Source organism: Mirounga leonina, unplaced genomic scaffold (assembly GCF_011800145.1).
Source record: "Mirounga leonina isolate KUSES-001 unplaced genomic scaffold, KU_Mleo_1.0 Mir_197, whole genome shotgun sequence".
NCBI classification, from domain to species: Eukaryota; Metazoa; Chordata; class Mammalia; order Carnivora; family Phocidae; genus Mirounga; species Mirounga leonina.
The window spans coordinates 13571214-13590911 of NW_023270494.1; the positions used below are offsets into that span (position 1 = coordinate 13571214).

The 19698-nt window shown below is 45.7% G+C and overlaps 1 protein-coding gene across 10 annotated transcripts in view; it reads left to right on the forward strand.

Moving 5' to 3' along the window:
- PITPNC1 (phosphatidylinositol transfer protein cytoplasmic 1) overlaps positions 1-19698 on the forward strand; it is a 256426-nt gene that overhangs the window by 210035 nt on the left and 26693 nt on the right. For all 10 annotated transcript variants that reach the window (XM_035026226.1, XM_035026231.1, XM_035026222.1 and 7 more), the window contains one exon: positions 1540-1635. In XM_035026226.1, coding sequence (XP_034882117.1) covers positions 1540-1635 — 96 coding nt within the window. The remainder of the gene's footprint in view (positions 1-1539; positions 1636-19698) is intronic.

The following is a 19698-nucleotide window of genomic DNA, read 5'->3' on the forward strand; positions in this document are numbered from 1 at the left end:
AAGGGCAAGAGGTGGAGGAGACCAAGGGGGAGAGAGAGAGAGACTCTCGTAAACAACCTGAGACTCAGTATTTCATTTTACAATTTATTTGTCCACTCAAACTTGAACTCGTTTCCCCATAGTCTCTCTGTTTCATTTCAGAGCCATCCACCTGTCCTTCCTAAACACTCTAGGAGTGTCCCCACGCACTTGACTTCAAGTGGCAGTGGAAGGAGCCAGAGCTGATCCGAAAACCCGTCCTTCTCTCTTTTAGGGAAAACACAGTGGCGACCTCAGGGCAGACTGGGTAGTCAGTCTCCTTGGACAAGTCTGAAGAGTCCAGTCTCTGACCATTTGAGAATAAAATAGGCAACAGAGCAAACATCAGACTTGGAGCATAAATACCAGCACAAATATTATTCAGAAAGTATTTGGAAAGGACTAGTAGTTTCGAGAATCAAACCAGGGAGGGCATGGCATTGTAAAGGGCCCTACACATGCTGTCCTGTGGGAGATCACGTTATTAACAGGCACCGAATTTGTGTCAAGACAATGTTCTTAGGCATCAACCACCCTGTTCTTCCAAAAAATTTCATTCTCTACCGAAGAATCAAATTTAATTAGTGTTCACGGTTGATTCCCCTGCAGGAATTAGCCAAACAATGAGGTGGGGATACAGCTAAGACGTCTTCCAAGGATGAAGTGGTTTTGCAAACGTAATCTGTTTACCACCCTTCAGGAGGGCTGGGAAGATCATCCCTTTTATCAGAAAAATGGCAATGGGAAAAACTAGAGGAACTTAATCTTTCCACCAAAATTTGTATGTATATATATGTATGTATGTGTCTGTCTTACATATTTCTTTGCAAGTAATGGACATCCTGGGGCCAGTGGAACCTAGAATAGACGGGCAGGGAGCTACCTCAGTTTCTCCCCAAGCTCTACCTTCTTACTCCTGCATGTCCCAAGGAAATCGTGCTCTTAAATGATCAAGAGTAATACATGTGTTTAGTCCTGCGTAATGAGATTGTGGACAATCTTTATTTTCTTTCTGTTTATCTGTGTTTTCTGCAATGAGCATGTGTTGTTTGTGAAGTTAAACATATATAAAAATTTTAATGAAAAAAAAGCAACAACCCACATTTCTCTTCCATAAATCTTGGGCTCCACTACTGCTTGTTGTCTCCTCTCTAGCCAGACCCTTTGTAGCCTCTTCACTCCCCCTGTTCAGAGTAACTGCCAAAAATCAGCAGACCTCATTTTTGGAAGAGACTTTTGGAAGCGATTTCTTTCTTTCCTCTTGGGCTTCTAAAAACAGACCACTTTTGCTTCTACCCCTCACCAAGCGGTGATTGATGCTACACCTGCCTCTGATGTGACAAAACGTAAGCGATGAATCAAAGCCTTTCATGATTCTTGCACATTCTGAGGCAGGCAGAAAGCGCCAGCCAGGAGCACTGAGCCATGTGAAGATGCTCTGCAGGGCACAGTCGTGCCAACCGTGGGCACCTTGAGGATACTCACATCGCTAACCTTTGATATGTTGCTCTGCTCTTTCAGATTTTTGACAATGAAGCCAAAGACCTAGAGAGAGAAGTTTGCTTTATTGATATCGCCTGCGATGAGATTCCAGAACGTTACTACAAAGAATCTGAGGTAAGCAGTAAATGGGGTGACAGATGGAAGAGATTCACTCATTCACTCAACAAATATTTATGAATTAAGTCCTAACCTGGGAGACCGTCATCTGTCTCGGTGTTGATTCAATTTGGCCTCACATCTTGCTGGATTCTTTAATGCGAGTCTCACAGTTAAGTTTCTACTCCTCCGGGCCCTGGCTGCCACTCCATTTCCATTTAGATTTCCTGTCTCCCCCTCTCTGCCATCCTTCTGGACAGCAAAACATTCAGCAGGCTGAACCATCCAACATACCGGCCTCTGACAAACCACAGTCATCTCTGACTTCCTGTCTTGCCGGGACCTGCGTGACCTGCCTCCCCATCTGCATGCTCCGTGAGGGCCGGGGCTGGGTTTTATGTGTATCTTTATGTGTAACACAAAGAAAATGCTCGCTCCGTCCTCTGAGTGAATATTGGAACTCCAACAGCTCATCTTGACACAGAACCTTTCTCTCAAAACAGGAAGTGCCTTCGAGAGGGTTCCTCCCTTCTTTTTTTTTTTTTTTTCATTCTTTACTGAGAATAAATTGAAGAGCGTATCTTTCTCTATAGCTTCCACCCTACCGGGATCCATGGTGTGCCTCGGTCCAACCTTGTTATTTTGTTGTTGGTGCAAGTCAGCACCGATATCCCGTTAGTATGTTATTAAGGGCTGCCAGCGAATGTGGATGACTCCCTTGTAAATGACATCCCCGCCCCACAATGACAGTTGTTGAGCAGTAGGGCAGCCAATCACAATATGTTTGGACTCGGGGCCCCAGACTCGTCCTTGAGCCATAACACATGGACCTTGACACTCTTCTTCCAGATTCATTAAGGCTGATTTAAGACATAATAAATAAACCTGTTGAAAATGAATTCCACTGTCCTACCAACTGGGCTCCCAATGTGGTTCAGACTTTTTTTCCCCCCTTCCAGATTTTGGGATTCTAACCTGGGCTTAGCAAATGCTTAGCTGCTTACTTGCAGGCGAGTGCTCTGCAGCTGCTGTCCCTTCTTCAAAAGACTGGGAGAGGCTGATGTGAATTACTCTCGGTTTGACTCAAAGGCTGAGCGTTTTAACGTCATCCGTTTACACTGCGCTCTGCAGCCAACCGTGCTCATGAATTTTCAGAAAAACCAAGTGAAACGCTCTCTGCATAACTGAGCCTGCAGAAGAGAAGGAGAAACTTGGCCTCCCCTTGTCTCATTCTATGGAGGAGATAGTTCTGTGGGTCCGTAGCAAGTCCGCTGATACTTACGGGGCTCTGATGGCGCATCAGAGCATCATGCATCGGGTGAAGCCGCTCCCCATCCCTCCCTCGACTCCTTCGGCCTGGGTGGGGGCTGCTGTCCTCCCTGAGCATCCTGACCTCTTTGGGAGCTCAGGCCTTCCAGGAAGAAAACTGAACTAATTTCAGCGCTTCCTCTTAGATTGCTTTGGTGTGATCCTGCCTGGGACTCAGGGAGTTCCCTCCAGATTGGGTGGAAAGTCTTAGGATAAATATGGAATACTAATGACAAAATCAACAAGTCTCATTTCTAGTCAGCTGATGCCTGATTCATCTTCTTGTGCTTTGCACTCCCAAGAACCAGCCCTGGAAAGCTTCTTTTCATTTACACAGACAAGCGAGGAGCTCTTACTTCATTCTTCACAGTCCTTCATTTTTCTTGGTCATAAAGTGTTCTTTTCAAGGACTCGAAGGTGAATAATCATTCATCCAATAAATATTTACTGAGTACTCACTGAGTGTCACATACAATATTAAGATGGCGACACGGCAATGAGCAGAAGAGTCAGTGGGAGTCCCTTCTTCCAGTCTGGCAGGGGAGCCAACAATAGAGAATCACCTGAGTACAGATGGACTTAAAAGTCACCAGTGCCATAAGGAAGCATGCATGATGGGGAAACCGAATTTAAGAGGATGGGATCGGGAAAGATATTCTGGAAGCAATGACATACCGAGACCCGCAGGATGAAAAGAGCTGGGGCGTAGTGCTCCAGGTGAAGGTAATAGCATGTGTGGTGTCCATGTGTGACACTTGAGGAATCAAAAGAAGATCAACATGGCGGCAGCAGCAGAAACGAAAGGACGAATGGCACAAAGGAGATTGGGGCCATGTTAAGACACTTCGATCTTATTCACGTGCAGTGGAATGCCTTTGCCAAAATTAAATCATATGATCTGATTTGTGCTTGTAAAAGATTGCTCTGGGTGGAGAAGGGACTGGAAAGAAGCAGAGTGGAAGTCAGGAAATCACTGAGGTCATTGGAGTTATCTACATTATTGGTTTTTCACATTATGTGGTGGCTTGAACTGGAGGGCTGGGAACAGATGGTTTTGAGGTATATTTTGAAGATAGAATTGACAGGGATTGGTCATGGACGGGATATGAAGATGAGAGAAAAGCAGGTGTCAGGATGACCTTAAGGTTTAATGGCTTGGCCAACAGATAGACAGGGGTGAGAAGAGGAGTGGATTTCTGAGAAAGATGGATAGATTTTGTGATGCCAACGAGATATCCAAAGCAAGTAGAAATGAATCTAGAGCGTAGGTGAGAGATCTGGGATGGTGACGAATGTGGGAGTAATGGAAAACAGAAGATACTTGAAATGCCGGAGATGAATGAGAGGGAGAAAGCATAAAGTATACGCGGGAAATGAGTTCAGGTCTGAGCATGAAGGGATGGCAGCATTTGGAGATCAGGAAGAGGATGGGGAGGCCCCACGAATCTACAAGAAACCCAGGAGAGAGTTGGAGGAAAGACAAGGAGAGTGCAAGTTTCATTCATTCACTCACCAAGAGAATGCGAGTTTCAAGAGGAAGCAAGTGATCCATTGGACAGCACTGCCATGAGGTCCAGTAAGACAAGAATGCAAAACCATCCTCTAGAACAATGGTTCTCAACTGGGGGCAATCTCACCCCACAAGAATGCTTCCAATGTCTGGAGACATTTTTGGTTCTCACAACTTGGGGATGCTACCGATAGCCAGGGACGCTGCTAAACATACTGTAATGGACAGGACAGTGCCCCCTCCCCCACCAGGGAATTATCTGGCCCCTGATGTCACTAGCACTGAGCCTAGTGACACCCTGGGGAAACGCTGCCCCAGAGGATTAATGGAACTTGGGATTCAACTCTTCCACTCAGAGCCACCCCTGCCTGTCCTGGAGCCTCAGGGTTTCTTGGCAGCTATGGAAGAAAGGGGCCCCAGAGGGCTCAGTCCTGCACACTCTCCATCAAGTACTGCCTCCCAGAGGATCACCAGCCTAGGCTGCGGGTGGAATTCTTCCTTACCTGCCCTAACAGTTAGACCACAAAGGAATGACATCTTCGGGAGTATGCTGCGTAGGACTCCCTTGTGACCCCAACCTCATATCATTCGGCTTCCAGAATCCAGACTGCATAGCAACCCAGCTGAAGGGAGAGAAGAATTTCCTAGGCAGTTTTGGTCATGTGTCATCAGCCAGGCACTGAGAGCAAGGGAAACAACCGATTCAGAAGCAAACCATTTCCAAATAAATTTCCACTCAGCACACTGTAGACAATGAACATCCTCCTCCCCACCGCAAGAGTTTTCTTTTAAAATGACTGACCTGGTCATTTTCTGCTTAAAAGTACCCTCACTGGCTGGGAGGAAGCCCAGTCCTTGAGCAGGGCCCTCTGCCCTCGCCACTCCCTGGTCCTCCCCACCTCTGTGCCACTCAGCTGGGGATCTTCTCCTCTGGGGCCGTTCCTGGGCCCCCCACGAACCCACCCACTGTCGGCAGAGCATGCTACTCATACTGTCTCACAGGTCTGTCACGAACCCCAGGAAAACAAAAGCTGTCTACTCCAGCACCATACCCCCCCAGCTAGTACAGTACCAGCCCAGGGCAGATGCTCACAAAACGATTGTTGAATGAATAAGTGAAAGCTGGGGGCCTTGTTTTTTTTCCTTCCAGCAGCAACAATTTCAGAGCAAGTGCTATCAAAGAAAATGAATTTGTTACCATTAAGCTAAGAGTTGTGAATCAGAGTTCTTTTTTTTTTTTTTTTTAATCTGCGGCATACAGCTTTGCAGGCATTTTCTTCCAATCCATCTTTGTAAGTTGACTATGTCAGCATCATAAAGAGGAACACGTTTTCCGCGGAGAAAGCTAAAGCGCTGGTGGGCTGACTCTGGTGTGAGATTTTTGATGCTTATGCATTCAGACCAGGGCTATCTGGGTCAGTCGTCTCCTCCCAGCTCCGGTCACACACACACACCGCCGTCCGAGCCAAGGCAAGGGACTGAAGCGCTTGCTTTTCTCCTTCCCTTTCTCCCTAGAAACCTCCGAGTCACACAGGAGGCAAGAAGGCTTCTCTCGTTAAGGTGACTGGAGCTGGGAATTTTCCTCTGGGTGCCCTCTACCTGGCAGAACCTTGTACCACCACTAACCAGATATTCAGAAGGACACTGATTAGGTGACAGCCCAGCGCTCTCCTCGTTCTCATTTTGCGGGGATGCTGTTTCCTAGCCACAGCGAGGGTCTGAGCACCAACTCCCACGAGCCTCTTAACCTCAGGTTCTGTTCTCATAACCATTGGCGGGACAGCAACTCTGTTGTAGAAAAGAAAAAAAAAAAGTGATTTCTCAGAAACGGGGAGCACCTCCATTAACCTCAACACAGCCCCGCCAAGGCCCTGCCCCCATCAATCACAAAGCGCTTTGCACCCAGTGACATTAGCACCCCAAAGCAGGAAAGAGGAAGTGAAGCCAAAACCGGACGGGCTGTCCTTGCGAGGCAGTTGATACGTGGCTTCTTTCCTCAGCCAAGAGTCCCATCCCAACCCTTTCATGCTCTGCCAAGGCTTCAAGGTGAAGATCCCAGCTCAGGAATGAGGAAACCCCGTATAATAGGTTGTAGAGCGTCTACAGAGGACACAAGCTGCGAGCCCGTCCCTGCAAAGCAGAGTTGGCAGTTTGGGGGCGCGGGAACAAGTCTCAACACCCAGCCCACTGGACCAGTCCAGCCAGGACAATTTCAAGGTCGGGCGTAGCGAGCTCTAACTCGGAGGCCATTGGTGTTGGCTGAATGTGAAGTCCAGCATCCTGCCTCCTTGATTGACCAGAGACTGGTATCGCTGTGTGCGCCCACAGATCTCCCCCAGGGACACAGATGGTGGGGGGCGGGCATGTGGTTCTACATGTTCAGACATGCTTTCCGTAGAAAGCAGGGGTGGGTGGGGGGAAGGGTAATCACTCGGTGGAGGGAGTTTAGAAGTCGAGGACTTTTTGGTGCTCTGTTGTGTTTTGCTTTGTTTTGTCTTTTAATCTTCATTGATTTCTCTAAAAGCAAAGGGGAGTCTCTAGACCATTGGTTCTCATCTGGGGGCAATTTTTCCTGCCAGGGTACATCTGGCAGCGACTGGAGATATTTTTGATTGTCACCACTAATGGGGGAGTGATGTGCTTCTGGCATCTAGTGGGTCGAGAGGCCAGAGATGCTGCTAACCATCCTCCAGTGCACGGGATAGCCCCACAACAGAGAAACCCTGCTGTAGACCAGTCCGAGGAAAAGAAATCTAGTAAAACCCATTAGTAGCAAGACTCCTTAGTGAATCTCTTGAGTTTGCATTTGTGAAGGGCCTACTTACTGCGTGCCAGGCGCTGCTAGGCACAGAGGCTGTGTCTAGTCTCTAGTCTCGTCTCTACTACTCTTTGAACTTGGTCTTCTTTTTAAGATGACAGAAATTCCTCTTTCCCTTTATTTTGGGGGATGTAAAAGAAGCCTCCCTGTTCCTAGTGATAAGTAGAGCATAATCATGTTAATGGGAAAATTTACAATGTTTTGAACTCAGGTAGAGACAAAGGCAAAGGCTAACGTGAGGCAGTCTTAGAAGTGTGGACCCCTGACATGGTCTGATTGAATTAGGACAGTACAGGGGAGGTTTTAGGCAGAATTTGATTTAGAGCATTCCCCTCGAGTTGGATGTCGAAGGAGATTCCTTTGAACTCAGTCTCTAGGTCCCTGGATTCTAGAGTCTTCCCAGACCAGCAGCCAATCCATTGGTCACACGGATCTAAACACCTATGGAATTCTGTCTTCAGGGAGAAGGAACAGAACAAAGAGAGAAACATCTGACTTTTCCAATAACCGCCAAGGATGAGCGATTAAATGCTTTTGCTAAGTACGATGGGCCCCAGAAAGGGAACAGAGAGACCAAATGAGTAAATATTGTCACGTTCAGTACGCTTCGGTACGAAGTGCTTCATCCAAACTACGCCACTCCCTCCAATGAAAATATCATCATTTTGGTCTTCATGATGACAACAGAGGGTGGTAAAAATTTTCAGTGATCTCCAAATGGCCAGATTTAACCCAGCTGCCTCGTGCTGGGCCATGTCATTGAGTTGAGTTTGCTGTTGTGTTGTGACTCTCATTTCCCACTTTTCCATCGGCCCATCTGTTTCTTTCTGAGAGTAATGCAGCTGGTTTGTGATAGGTTCCAACACTGGGGCCAGGCGCCTCTGGGTAGTCAGGGGACTGACTGTATCCTTGGCTCAGAGAGAAGGAGGGTCCCTCGGCTGCCCAACGGCTCCCTGATCCTAGACACTAACATCATCAGCTGCTATATTGCAGGCCCCTGAGCGCCCCTCCTTGGCAAGGTCTCCATGAGCCCAGTGCTTTAGAGAGGGAAGCACTTGGGGGGGCGGGGGAGAGCTCTGGAAGTAGCCAGAGCAGCAGATGAAAAGGGGAAAAGTGGGACACCCTCACCTTTAAGAAGCCTGTAATCCGGTTGGGAGGAGAAGGTATCACAGCATAAAAGGCTTAAGGAACAGCCGGAGGCAGTGGGAGAAATGGCTTCACAGGAAAGTGAGGTTTACTCCCTGGAAACTCTGCTGCATCCTCACCACACAATGTCAAGGAGGGAGCAGCTCTATGGACAGAGGTGGTCAGGGCCAACTTTATAGGAGTGGGGGGATCTAAGTTGGGCCTTGAAAAAATGATGAGCTTTGCTCTTTGTTCATAAAGTAATATGTGGTCCTTGTAAAGAATTGCAACATGTAAATAGGTAACATCGAAAAAACCGGTGTCCTAGGATGCCTCATCACAGAGATAGCTGTTGTTAAAGTTGGTGTTCAGATGTTTATACTTAAATGTGATGCATAAGTAATTTATTTTATAAAGATAAGCCCACACTCTGCAACTAGACCACGCTGTACCACTTTGCAATGTGCATTTTTTCACTAACAGTATAAGCTTGCCGTCTTCTCGTGGCCACAAGCATATCTCTAACAGGTTTTGTAATGGCTACGTCATGTGCCATTGTACGGTTATGCCGTATTTTTGCCATTCCTCATTTGGTGGACATTTAGAGCGTTTCCATTCTCGTGCTATTGTAGTACAGTATAGCATCTCATATGATATCTTTTCTGTGTTGTTCAAATGTTTCTGTCGATTAAATTCGAAAAGTGAAGTTGTTGAGTCAATGGGTGTGTGGATTTCAGTCTTGCTAGATAGAACCAAGCTGCCCCCATTCCAAAACTATATTAAATTACCTTCTGACCCACACTTCCATGGGAGCAAACTGAATTTTGAAGATCAGTGAGACTGAAGAGCAGGGTAGTGAGGGCGGAGGGAATAATCCCAGTGCACATTCAAGGGTCGGTGAATAACTAACTGTCTGACCGAGGCATAAGGCCTTGAATGCCAAGCTAAGGAATTTGGATTTCATGCTGCAAGTAGCAGCGGGCTTTCAAAGCAGGGGTCACCAGCTGCCATGCAAGGTGACTTCATTCATGACCTCACCGGAAAGGCTAACTCTCTCAGGGGATGGTGAGGGCAGGCTTCTGGATGCCAAGAGGTTGGGAATCCTCCAACTTCATCAGTCTGCTTCTTTCCCTCTCCCTCTACCCCTTTCATGAACAAGTAGCCTTCCACCATTTCACCAGCAATAATATTTCATTGATGAACAGAAACTTCTGGAAGGAAAAAGCCATTAAACAGCAGTCCAGCCCTCAACAACCCTGGCTACATCATTTTTAGACCAATAATCGGCAACTCACTTCCCTAGGAACAAATAGGTAGTCTCTTTAGGATTTCTTCCAAACAAAAGAAAGCTAGGTCACCAAGTCTCACCAGAGTACCATGCCTAGTGCTGATTCTTAAAACCACTGCTATTCTTTTGGCCTAATTATGTGGAGCTACTGCAATGTTTTAAGCAAGGCCAAATTTACGAAGAAAACAATAGTGCCCAACTCCATCCTAGAGAAAGGGTTTTCAGTATTTAATTTTTCAAGAAAAAAAAATTTAACTGCTGCAGTAATTTGCATGAATGAGGTCCCCCAGAACTCAGTGCCCAGAGTAGTAGTTGCAGATCTTACCAATTGGATCTGGTGGTGAAAGGCCAGACCAAGCAGGTCAAACAAAATTGAGGCAAATGAATTCCTAATACCAGACAAAACCAGAGATTCTAAGTCTCTGCTAGGAGTGGGTTTGCTGATTGTGGCATGGGATCATTGACTCAATAGAAAAAGTCCTTGGGGAAATGGCTCTATGTCCCAACAGGAAGGACTCATCCAAGCAAAACATCTATAAAAGGGAGAAACAGTTGGGCTTGTTGTAGAGGGATCTATGCAAGAGATAACCTCTAGAGCCTAAGGATGGGGATTCCCACCCATGCTTTCCATGTGAAAATGACTCGACCCTAAGGTAATAAGGGACCCTTGGCTCTGCATCGCCTCCCAAGTGATTACAATCATTGCACTGCATCACCACCAATTACTGTATCTTGTGTCTCTTCCTTCCTTCAAATGAGTGGATGGAGAGATGGGGAGATGATGGGATGGGATGGGGTGATATTATGTGAAAGGCAAGGCATTAAAATGACTAGCACAGTCCCTGGCCGATAGTAAGCATTTAATAAATGTTCCCTTCTCCTTGCTTGGGCTCTGGCATTGAGATCTGCAGATACGTTGCTGGGATGATTGCTCACGAGAAACCATGTGTCTTCGGAAAGTGGCTGTTGTGATTGGTACTCTGGGAATCTGTTTGCATATTGCTTTTTACTGGTTGGCATGACTGAATGGAGAAGAGAAACAGAGGGTTGGTTCCAATCACTCTAGTTCCCAAGATCACAGAATCTTCTGTGGGTACAGCAAGCTCCTTCAGAAACTACAGCCATTTTTATTGCTGAGATTTTTCTTTTTAATGGGTTGTTATTTCTTCTGTTGTTATGTCACCTGAATTCAGAACGGCATGTGTCTCTGATACTTCACCTCTAAGAAACCTTAGAAGTTACATTTACTGTTTGTTGTGCTAACTTTGGGCTGTCTGTGGCACCAGAGGCCCAAGGTGGTGCCCAAGGCAGTTTGGGCATTCTATCATTGTCCAACGTTCTTACCAGGTATATATATATATATATTTTTTTTTTTTTAATTTTATTTATTTATTTGACAGAGAGAGAGAGAGAGAGAGCAGGAACACAAGCAGGGGGAGTGGGAGAGGGAGAAGCAGGCTTCCCGCGGAGCAGGGAGCCCGATGCGGGGCTCGATCCCAGGACTCTGGGATCATGACCTGAGCCGAAGGCAGACGCTTAACGACTGAGCCACCGAGGTGCCCCATTACCAGGTATATTTTAGAAGAATAACATTTAAGACTTTAAAAGAAGAAAGTAGGGGCCAAAGGCCCAAGGGTTTCAGCCAGAAGTGAACAGATGGCAACCAAGCTCTTCTTCAATTCTATCTCATGGAGAATCTCCCTCCGTACTTTCAAGAAAACAGGCTTTAAATCCACAACTTGCTCAGGACTTGGACCAGCGGCACTGGCCTCTGCTATTTTTAGTTCTATTAAATGAAAACACCAGAACTTCTTAGCCCCTAGAGCACTGTTCCCAAATCAGGTCAGAATCACCTTGGCAGCTTTAAAAAATGCAGACATCTGGACCCTACCCGAGACCTACCAAACCGGATGCAGGAAGATGGGACCCAAGGATTTATGTGTCATTGCACCAGGTTTGGGGAAATAGCCTCAGAGCAGAGCTTCCCAATCTTTTTCATGCCGTGACACATGTGGAAAATGGTTGGGTTTGATTGGCATATCAGGAAGGAGCTCCTGGTCAGAGATAACCCACCCCCAGGGTCAGATGACCCAATGTGCTTTCCCAGTGGCCAAGAAGAGCAGTATCCTGTTACCTCTATTATTCAAGGTAAGGCAGCTCTGCCCAAGAGAGCTCTGTTTCCTGTGTTCAAGTTTTTATGCCATTTTACTGTTATTTAATTTTGTGAAGGGAAAAGGAAATAGTAAGGTTAGCCTGGAAGACTGTCTATTCCCTACTGAGGGGAGGGGTCAATGCCTTTGAATTTCATTCCATCTGTTGGGAATCTGATACCATCTGGGAAGTCACATCAACGTCTTCCTTGCCAGCCAATGGTGTTAATTATAATATACATTTGCTCAGTTTCTTCCTAAATTGCTTCTGAGCTGGGGACTGGCTTCAGATTGACCCTCATCTAAGTTAATTTCCTCCACTCTAAGACTGATCGGTGTCTGGCTCGGTCTTGTCCAAGACTTTTCCCAGCTGGCTCTCCAAGACTCTGGCTACAAGTCTGATGATGGAGGTCGTATTTTTCCTCTTGAGACCTAAGACTCGACCCAGTGATTCTCTCCTTCACTTCTATTTATTCAGACTCCAAGTACAACTGTTCACCTTCTGCTCCAAAAATATCCAGGAAAGAATACGTGCTATTAAATTGCCTATCTCCATCTTGTATTTTTAAGGGGCCCAGAGAAAGACATGCAATTACTAGCTCATTAACTTCGGTCTTAGAACTTTCAAGAGATCGCCTACAGAATTGCTAAACCCAGACAGAGAGGGACAAGACCTAACTTTTGAGGGGCGCCTGGGTGGCACAGTTGGTTAAGTGTCTGCCTTCGGCTCAGGTCATGATCTTGGGGTCCTGGGATTGAGCCCCATGTCGGGCTCCCTGCTCAGCGGGGAGTCTGCTTCTCCCCCCTCCTGCTGCCCCTCAGCTTATGCTCTCTCTCAAATAATAAAATAAAATCTTAAAAACAAAAACAAAAACTAGCTTTTGAGAAAAATAAGTCTTTGCTAAGTTGTTTTATTCAGTTTATCCTGACAATCCAATAGAATAGATATTGCCTCCATTTTATAAATAAGGAAACTGAGGCTCAGAGAATCTTTTTTTTTTTTAAGATTTTATTTATTTATTTGAGAGAGAGAGAGCGCAGGGGGATGGAGTAGAGGGAGAGGGAAAAGCAGACTCCATACCGAGCATAGAGCCTGACCCAGGGCTCGATCCCACGACCCCGAGATCACGACCCAACCCGAAACCAAGAGTAGGCCACCCAAGTGACTAAGCCACCCAGGTACCCCAAGGCTCAGAGAATATTACATAACTTGCTGGAAGTTTCAAGAAACCTCAATTCAGACCCCAAAGTGTCTAGCTCCAAAGAGTGAGCCTCCCCCCACCAAGCTGGTTCCTTCCAATAGAGCTGGAGGTACAAACAACTGTTGTCTGTCTTTGAAAAACACTCGATTTGTTTCCTCCCTAAAAGTACCTCATTAACCCCGAGTCTCACTGGTCATATGAATGGAGAATTTGGGGGAAAGACAGGATAAGTAGGAGAAAGGGACTTTCTAGTCCCTCTGTTAACCCTCCATAGGTTTAATAATCTGCTAGAACTCCAGTCCCCATGTTTGGGGGAAAATTGTCCTCTTTGTGGCTCTTCTAGAAAGTGGTGGACTGAAAAAAACAAACCTAGTCTGGAAAAAACAAAAAGTAGCCTTCCTACAACTAGGTAATGCAGGAACCCATTAAAGAAAAAAAAATCATGGCGCCCAAAGCGATATCCCCAGACCCCAGTTTAGGAAACATTCCTTTTCTCGTCCTATCAGCATCCCCACAACAGTCTTAGAGTTAAATAACCTGCCCAGATTTACACAGGGAGTAGTTTCTACAGCAGAAATTTGAACCCAGGGGTATCTCCCAGCCTTTTGTTGCTTCCTCAGTTCTGCTCCACAGAACCTTGGACCCCACAGAGGTGCTTCTGGGTCCAGTAAACAATGAAATACATCATATCAAACAATAGAGGTTGCTATATAGCCTTAGGGATCCACTTGTCACTTTCACCTGCTTTATACATGCCTTGGGATTCCCAATAATATTATATTTGGAAAAATGAAATGGGTTCTAAAGCTAAAATAAGTTTGACATCTACGCTTTAAAAATGGAAATCCTTTAGTGCCTCCAAATTACAAATTGATTGGCTGAGTGACCATCTCTCTCCGGGTTTCTCTTCAACACTTTGGAGGTCCAGGTTTCCCAAAATAATACAGTACATGAGAGGCAAGCTAGATTTAGGGACAGTTAATCCAGTGCTGATCGCTGTTGCCATGTTGCAACTCATCAAGAGTATTTGTTAGTCTATTATGAGCTTTCGATTTATCAAGCTATCTGAGGGCCAAATTGTATATCCTTGGTATGGATCAAGGCCATCCATGCTTCATAGCCTGTGTCTGAACAGCGTTGCAAAAATGAGAGTGAGCAGAAGCAATCCACAACAAGCAGCCCCAGTTCAAAGGCTGCAAACTGAGCCAAATCCAAACGCCTGAGGTTCGAGAATTTCCTAGGGATTCTCTTTTGACTTAAACTTCTCCCTCTGCCCTCACAGGCATCAACAGTTGTCACCCTCATGGCTAGAGACTATTAAATTATTTTGTGGCTGGGCACCTGGGTGGCTCAGTTTGTTAAGCGACTGCCTTCAGCTCAGGTCATGATCCTGGAGTCCCGGGATCGAGTCCCACATCGGGCTCCCTGCTCAGCAGGGAGTCTGCTTCTCCCTCTGACCCTCTTCCCTCTCGTGCTCTCTGTCTCTCATTCTCTCTTTCTCAAATAAATAAATAAAATCTTTAAAAAAAAAAAAAGCAAGTCCAAAAATTAAAAAAAAAAATTATTTTGTGGCTTATGCTTAAAATTTCCATTCTCGGGCGCCTGGGTGGCTCAGTTGGTTAGGCGACTGCCTTCGGCTCAGGTCATGATCCTGGAGTCCCTGGATCGAGTCCCGCATCGGGCTCCCTGCTCAGCAGGGAGTCTGCTTCTCCCTCTGACCCTCCTCCCTCTCATGCTCTCTGCCTCTCATTCTCTCTCTCGCAAATAAATAAAATCTTAAAAAAAAAAAAAAATTAAAATTTCCATTCTCATGGCACCTCTTCAAATAGAGAGTTTTGGGGTTTTCTGGCACTGAACTGCAACTGTGAGAAGGGCTCTGGACACACCCCAAAACAGCGCCCCACCACATCCCCCTTCTTCTCTGCCTTTCTACCTGTCAGTTGCACTTTATGAGTCAAGCTCCTTTAAGAGAGGCACTTTCCAGAGGACTAGCACCAGTCGCTCAGTGTTTGTGGCACACTCTAGTGCCAAGAGCAAATGCTTTAAAAATAGCACTTTAGGTATTAACTGCTAACAAAGCAAGAATTGGCTGCTTGTGGCTACAATTTGCATTTGGGGTTGTTGTTTTTTTCTTTTTTTTAAGCTGATGCCTAGCAGTTGACCTTCTAAGTAAAGTTTTAGGTCTGTTCTCAAACACACTCTGAAAGCTTCTTAGTTTTGTTTTGTCTTATTTCAACAGCTTTATTGAGAAAGAGTTCACATACCGTACAACCACCCATTTCAAGTAGAGAATTTGATGGGGTTTTGAATATTCACAGATATGGGCACCATCACCACACTCAAATTTAGAACATGGTCATCACCTCAAAAAGAAACCCTGTATGCTTTGGCTATCACTCCCCTACTTTTTTACCCCCAATCCCACCCCAGCCCTAGGAAACCACTAATCTTTTTTCTCTGTAAATTTCCCATTTTGGGGTGTTTCATATGAATGGGATCCTTTTTTTTTTTTTTTTTAAAGATTTTATTTATTTATTTATTTGAGAGAGAGAGAGAGAAACAGCATGAGAGGGGATAGGGTCAGAGGGAGAAGCAGGCTCCCCGCCAAGCCGGGAGCCCGATGTGGGACTTGCTCCCAGGACTCCGGGATCATGACCTGAGCTGAAGGCAGTCGCTTAACCAACTGAGCCACCCAGGCGCCCCTATTTATTTATTTTTTTTAAGATTTTATTTATTTATTTGACAGAGAGATAGAGAGAGAGCACAAGTAGGCAGAGAAGCAGGCAGATGGAGAGGGAGAAGCAGGCTCCCCGCAGAGCAGGGAGCCCGATGGCGGGACTCGATCCCAGGACCCTGGGATCATGACCTGAGCCGAAGGCAGCCGCTTAACCTACTGAGCCACCCAGGCACCCTGGGATCCTTTAATATATGGTCTGTTGTGACTAGGGTCTTTGAAAGCTCCATACATTTTATGTGCATTCCTTTTAGGATTCCAGCTCAGGAAATCTGGATCCAAATTCAGAGCTAAATTTTACCTGGTTGAAATGCCATTCATTGATGGGGAATGAGAATATCTGCATCCTTTTGGAGTCTTCAAGACTCCAAGAATGCGGGGGACGCCTGGGTGGCTCAGTCGGTTAAGCGTCTGCCTGCCTTCCGCTCAGGTCATGATCCCAGGGTCCTGGGATCGAGTCCCGCGTCGGGCTCCTTGCTTGGTGGGGAGCCTGCTTCTCCCTCTGCCTGCCTCTGTCTCTCTCTCTCTGATAAATAAATAAAATCTTAAAAAAAAAAAAAAGACTCCAAGAATGCAGGGGGGAAAAAAATCTGCTAAGTGTTATTAGTTCATCCCTATTTTAGGATGGAGTATTATGGTTATATAATGTAACAATTCCAATGTAACAATTCCTAGCCAGTTACTGCATAGCCCTATTTCATTTAACATTTATCGAAAACTTCTAATTTCAATTAACAGGGCAAGCCCCTGTTGGATTCAGTCCTTTGTGGTTCACACTGGAAGAATAATTAATCACAGAGACTTTGTCTCGGTGAACGTTGACTAATAATATTGCTTCTGAGATGCCAGCTGAGCTCCAGCCAAGCCAAGACCTCCTGGAGGCTTCCTCCCGGGAGTGAGATTGAGTCTAACAAACGCAGGGACACAGTCTCACAAGGGCTGCACTAAATAAGAAGCCCCTTAGCTTCACCTTTGTTCTGCTTTGTCCAGGTGCAAGATAGATGAAGTCTGGAGGTGTCACCGACTCTCGAGAGGGGAAGCCTTCCAAGGAAGATGTACCTGCATGGGAGGGGTGGCCAGTGTAGGGGCCAAGGGCAGTCTGCTCCAAATGTGCCACTTTGGCCTTTGATTATTTTAAAGAGAAGTTATTTAAGAGTGGGGTAACTGGGTGATGGACATTAAGGAGGGCACATGATGTAATGAGCGCTGGGTGTTAGATAAGACTGATGAATCACTGAACTCTACTTTTGAAACTAATACCTTACAGGTTAACTAATTGAATTTAAATTAAAAAAAATTCTATTGGAGAAAAAAAAGTTACTTAAGAGGTTGGCTCTGCAAGAAGGACACTCTGGGGCACCTGGCTAGCTTAGTCAGTAGAGCATAGGACTCTTGATCTCAAGATTGTGAGCTCGAGCCCCATGTTAGGTGCAGAGATTACTTAAAAAAAATAAAATCTTAAAAAAAAAAAAAGGAGGACACTCAGACCCTCCTCTGTCCTCCTGAAAGCAGGAACTACACTCTCTTATGAAAGGTACCTGCCCTGTATCAGCAGGTCGAGAGACATCCTTTTCACCAGAGATGGGAAATTCAAGGCGCAGAAAGCTCTATGGACAACCCTGGTTACATTTTTACCAGTTTACTACCCCAGCTGAAATTCTATTTAGAATGCCTTCCTAACGGAAGCTCCCGAAGTGAAGTTTTCTTGGTCCTGTCAGTTCCTCACAGGTTTATTGTCTCTTTGTCTAAAAAGTATGAAAACGGCCTACCTTGGTCATTTCTTCAGGTCTCAACATCATTATTGGCCCTCTGTGCATGCATAATAAAACTTTGGAGGTTTTTTTTTTCTCTTGTTAGATTAACAAATCTCTCTCATGTAAATTTCATTCTTCGTCCAGCTGGAAGACCTTGAAAGGTAGAGGAAGAATTTTTCCTTCCCTTCACAAGTTTGATCTGTCTCGCCTGGGAGACAGCCCTGGCACCAGCTCACCTCCCTCCAAACAGATGGGCTTTAACTATCTATGAGGGTCCAATTTGCCATCTGCCAAGCCTGGGGAGTACCAATAGGCTCCAGAGCTAGAGCTCTCATCGTGGATGAATTTAGAAGCCCCCAGCCAGCTGTTGGGCTCTGGAAGCTATACTTGGAGCAGCCTGAGGCAAGAGCATTGCTTTCAGAGAACTTCCCTATCACCCAGTGGATCTACCTGCAGACAGGGTGAGGCCCAGTGCTCCATGACCCAGTGAATGTGCAGGCTACAGAAGAGTTGGTTACCGGGGACTCTGTAAGAGTTGCCTTGTGAAAATTATGACCCACTGTTATGGGTTGAATTGTGCCCCCTCCGAAAAGATATGTTGAAGTCCTAACCTCCAGTACCTGAGAGTGTAACCTTATTTAGAGATAGGGTCTTTACTGAAGAAATCAAGTTAAAATGAGGTTGAGTGGGCCCTAATCCAATGTGATTGGTGTCCTTATAAAAAAGACAAAGTGTGGGCAAGTGTGGAATTTGTAATATTGGAGATGAAGGTGGAGGTTTACATGCTTCATTTGAACATAGAGAAATGAAAGTTTAAAACCTAGAAACAGGGGCGCCTGGGTGGCTCAGTCATTAAGCGTCTGCCTTCGGCTCAGGTCATGATCTCAGAGTCCTGGGATCGAGCCCCGCATCAGGCTCCCTGCTCAGTGGGGAGCCTGCTTCTCCCTCTCCCACTCCCCCTGCTTGTGTTCCCTCTCTCGCTGTGTCTCTCTCTGTCAAATAAATAAATAAAATCTTTAAAAAAATAAAAAATAAAAAAATAAAATAAAACCTAGAAACAATCTAGGTCTTTTATAAAGAATGACGTAAATCATATAACAGAGCTTGAGTCAGGACCAAAATAGTTCAGAAGCTGTAGAAACACAAACCAGAAATTTATTTAAAAATGTAAAAGGTCAGATGAAAGGTCAACTCATGTGTGAATGGGGCAATTTAGATACTTATGTTCACAAACTCAAGTGAGAAATGAGAGTTGAAAATGATTTCAAGTGGAATGGATATGGGGGTGAGGGATTCATGGGCACGGGTGGGGGAAGGGTAGAACGGGACCAGGGAGAAAGGTTTGCAGTGACCAGAATATCTCAGATAAGACCCAGTGGTTTTTTTTTTTTCCCCCATCTTCTCATAAAGGCATTCAGCTGGATGTTCATCTTGAGTTTTGATTAAAGGAGTCCTCTGGTAAATCCTCTCCCTTACCTCCCTCCCTCTCTTTGAAAGTGTATCCCTAATTATAGGCCATGTATAAGATTTACTAGATGAAATCAGCAGCTGTAGATAGGACACCAGACTTGCAAAAAAATCAACCCACTGTTACCATAAAAAGCCCAATTGTGAATTGCTTCTTTGGCATCTGGCTATAACAAAAACACCCTTTGCTATTTAACATTAAAAGTAAACACAGTAGAAAGAACATTGGCCTAGAATCAGGGGAGCCTGGGATTCTAGTCCCCTCCCTGTTACCTAGTGCTTCTGTGGTATGATCAGGACCCACACATAGATTGTAGCATCTGCATAGTTTTTGCTGTGAAGACAATTACTTTTCCGGTCTTATTCAGAGCTGATGTTTGCAGTGAGGCCCCCCTCATTCTTTTTTTTTTTTTTAAGATTTTATTTATTTAGGGGCGCCTGGGTGGCTCAGTCGTTAAGCGTCTGCCTTCGGCTCAGGTCATGATCCCAGGGTCCTGGGATCAAGCCCCACATCAGGCTCCCTGCTTCGCGGGAAGCCTGCTGCTTCTCCGACTCCCCCTACTTGTCCCTCTCTCACTGTGTCTTTCTCTGTCAAATAAATAAATAAAATCTTTAAAAAAAAAAAAAAAGGGCACCTGGGTGGCTCAGTTGGTTAAGCGACTGCCTTCGGCTCAGGTCATGATCCTGGAGTCCCGGGATCGAGTCCCGCATCGGGCTCCCTGCTC